The sequence below is a fragment of the Drosophila persimilis genome, unplaced genomic scaffold (genome assembly GCF_003286085.1).
Source record: "Drosophila persimilis strain 14011-0111.01,24,50 unplaced genomic scaffold, DperRS2 tig00000900-arrow-arrow-pilon, whole genome shotgun sequence".
Lineage (NCBI taxonomy): Eukaryota > Metazoa > Arthropoda > Insecta > Diptera > Drosophilidae > Drosophila > Drosophila persimilis.
The window spans coordinates 371490-373814 of record NW_020825369.1 but is presented as its reverse complement, the minus strand read 5'-3'; the positions used below and the strand labels follow the sequence as shown (position 1 = coordinate 373814).

The 2325-nt window shown below is 51.1% G+C and overlaps 1 protein-coding gene across 1 annotated transcript; it reads left to right on the top strand.

The window, feature by feature from the left end:
- The first annotated feature begins 587 nt into the window (after window positions 1-587).
- Window positions 588-2084, top strand: LOC6601956. Its single transcript, XM_002026970.2, has 3 exons — window positions 588-723; window positions 783-1787; window positions 1853-2084. Exons 1-3 carry the CDS (start codon window positions 603-605, stop codon window positions 1969-1971), a joined length of 1245 nt encoding a protein of 414 aa, XP_002027006.1. The 5' UTR covers window positions 588-602; the 3' UTR covers window positions 1972-2084.
- The last annotated feature ends 241 nt before the right edge of the window (window positions 2085-2325 follow it).

Sequence of the window (2325 nt, the reverse complement as noted above, 5' to 3'; positions counted from 1 at the left end):
TAGGACTCCGTCTGGCGGGGATACAAAAAAATGGATTTTACGCTCCATTTATGTAAATCTGATGCATACATTTATGCATCATAATCACAAATCATGTGCGTTTATTAGGATTATCGTAAGGAATCACTAATCCCTGATCAAAGTGATCGGCTGATGTAACTGGTTTGATAAGTTATAACCGGGTGACACATGGGTACATACATACGTGTGGTACTGGTTGGGCACCACGTCATCGTTTCAATAATGAAATGTGATAAGATACGACAGCCAAAACACTGATCGAAAAAATAAAGAGAGAAAGGGCTGCGGAAGAGCACTCTTCGCACCGCCATCGGCGAAGGGAAATCGTCCCATTCCTGGTCACCTTAGATTCGATTGACGCTTTCTGATTCGGGTGAACCACCGGCCAAGATTTATAGGGCGTGGAGCAATCTAGTCGCTCGCCTGTGGGCTCTAGGCTTTCCGCTGGCAGCGGAGTGGAATCTAATCTGGAGAGGTCTGCGTCCAATTGTCGTAAATTAGATGAGTCCCGCCCCGATAAGGCCGCTATAAAGGCTCGCCTCAAGTGCCTTTGTGGCTCAGTCCCGCCCAAGACACCCACCATGAAATACTTTGCTATCTGCGCTCTGCTCATTCTCCCGCTGGTCAGCGGCAGCGTCGTGCCCCAGACCAGGAACTTCGTGTACGAGATAAACCGTCTGCCCACCCCATCTGATCTGAAAGGTAAGGGGGAAGAGATCTTAAAGACTTTTCTCAGGTTCTAAACTTCGATTACCTTTAAGCCATTGCCGAGCAGGTTCAGGCCGTGATGCAGAACTTGGCCCGGGATAGTGCTGAATTGATTCCGGACATGTCCATGCTCAGCGATGCTGATGACACCCCCAAGCGGACTTACTTTGGTCAGAAGAGGGCCCCAATAGCCAAGTTTCTTGGAGAAGTTGGCAGTGCCGATGCCGATCTCATTCCCGACATTTCTGTGGCCTCCGATGCCGATGACACCCCCAAGATGGCCATCGCTGGCTTGAAGACTCTTCTCAAGTTCGCCAAGGTTTCCGGAGCCGAGGCTGTGGCGCCCCAGGCTGATGCTGATTTGATCCCAGACATCTCCGTGGCCTCCGATGCCGATGACACCCCCAAGATGGCCATCGCTGGCTTGAAGACTCTTCCCAAGCTCGCCAAGGTCTCCGGAGCCGAGGCGGTGGAGCCCCAGGCCGATGCTGATTTGATCCCAGACATCTCCCTGGCCTCCGATGCCGATGACACCCCCAAGAAGGCCATCGCTGGCTTGAAGACTCTTCCCAAGGTCGCCAAGGTCTCCGGAGCCGATGCGGTGGAGCCCCAGGCCGATGCTGATCTGATCCCAGATATTTCCGTGGCCTCCGATGCCGATGACACCCCCAAGAAGGCAATCGCTGGCTTGAAGACTCTTCTCAAGTTCGCCAAGGTTTCCGGAGCCGAGACTGTGGAGCCCCAGGCTGATGCTGCTTTGATCCCAGACATCTCCGTGGCCTCCGATGCCGATGACACCCCCAAGAAGGTCATCGCTGGCTTGAAGACTCTTCCCAAGGTCGCCATGGTTTCCGGAGCCGAGGCGGTGCAGCCCCAGGCCGATGCTGATTTGATCCCAGATATTTCCGTGGCCTCCGATGCCGATGTCACCCCCAAGAAGGCCATCGCTGGCTTGAAGAATCCTCGACAGGTTCCAGATATGTCTGTTGCCTCTGATGCTATTGAGACTCCCGAGAAGAATTCGCTGAAGACACCTGTCCAGGTCCCCGAGATTAAGGGTAAGTTGCTTTTAATTTTACTGCTTCGTAATACCTTGTATAAACGAATAATCCTCGTCATATAGCTGACAGTCCTGATGTGGACCTCATCCCCGACATCTCCGTGGCCAGCGATGCTGACTTCAATCCCAAGGCCTCCCTTGCCGCCCTCCTGGCCGAGCGTCTCCAGAAGAAGCTCCACTAACTGACATCAGATTCTGGTCAAAACCCAAAATATTAATCAATATCTCTCTGGTTGTGTGTATTTGTGTTCTTAAGTTTTTATGATTGCCATTAATCAATTTGAGCAGCACTGGACGCAATTTGTTTTCATTCTTTATCAGCGATATTTCATTGTCTGAGTGGCCTGATAGCGGCGATAGGTTTGATTTAAAAGGAATTTCCTAGTGGAACAGTGCGTAGTACTGGACAAGATAGGATAAGAAAAGGCCTGTTAGAAGCTATTCGTACCCTCTCCCCATCCTCTTTGAAATCTGTTCCTTTTCCATAACCATTTACTATATACCTCAGCCCCAACTCGACATATGCTTTTCCTGAA

Coding starts and splice junctions, on each gene's coding strand:
- LOC6601956 (XM_002026970.2), top strand. CDS start 603: ATGAAATACTTTGCTATCTGCGCTCTGCTCATTCTCCCGCTGGTCAGC. Junction 724..782: donor CACCCCATCTGATCTGAAAG/GTAAGGGGGAAG, acceptor ATTACCTTTAAG/CCATTGCCGAGCAGGTTCAG. Junction 1,788..1,852: donor CCAGGTCCCCGAGATTAAGG/GTAAGTTGCTTT, acceptor CTCGTCATATAG/CTGACAGTCCTGATGTGGAC.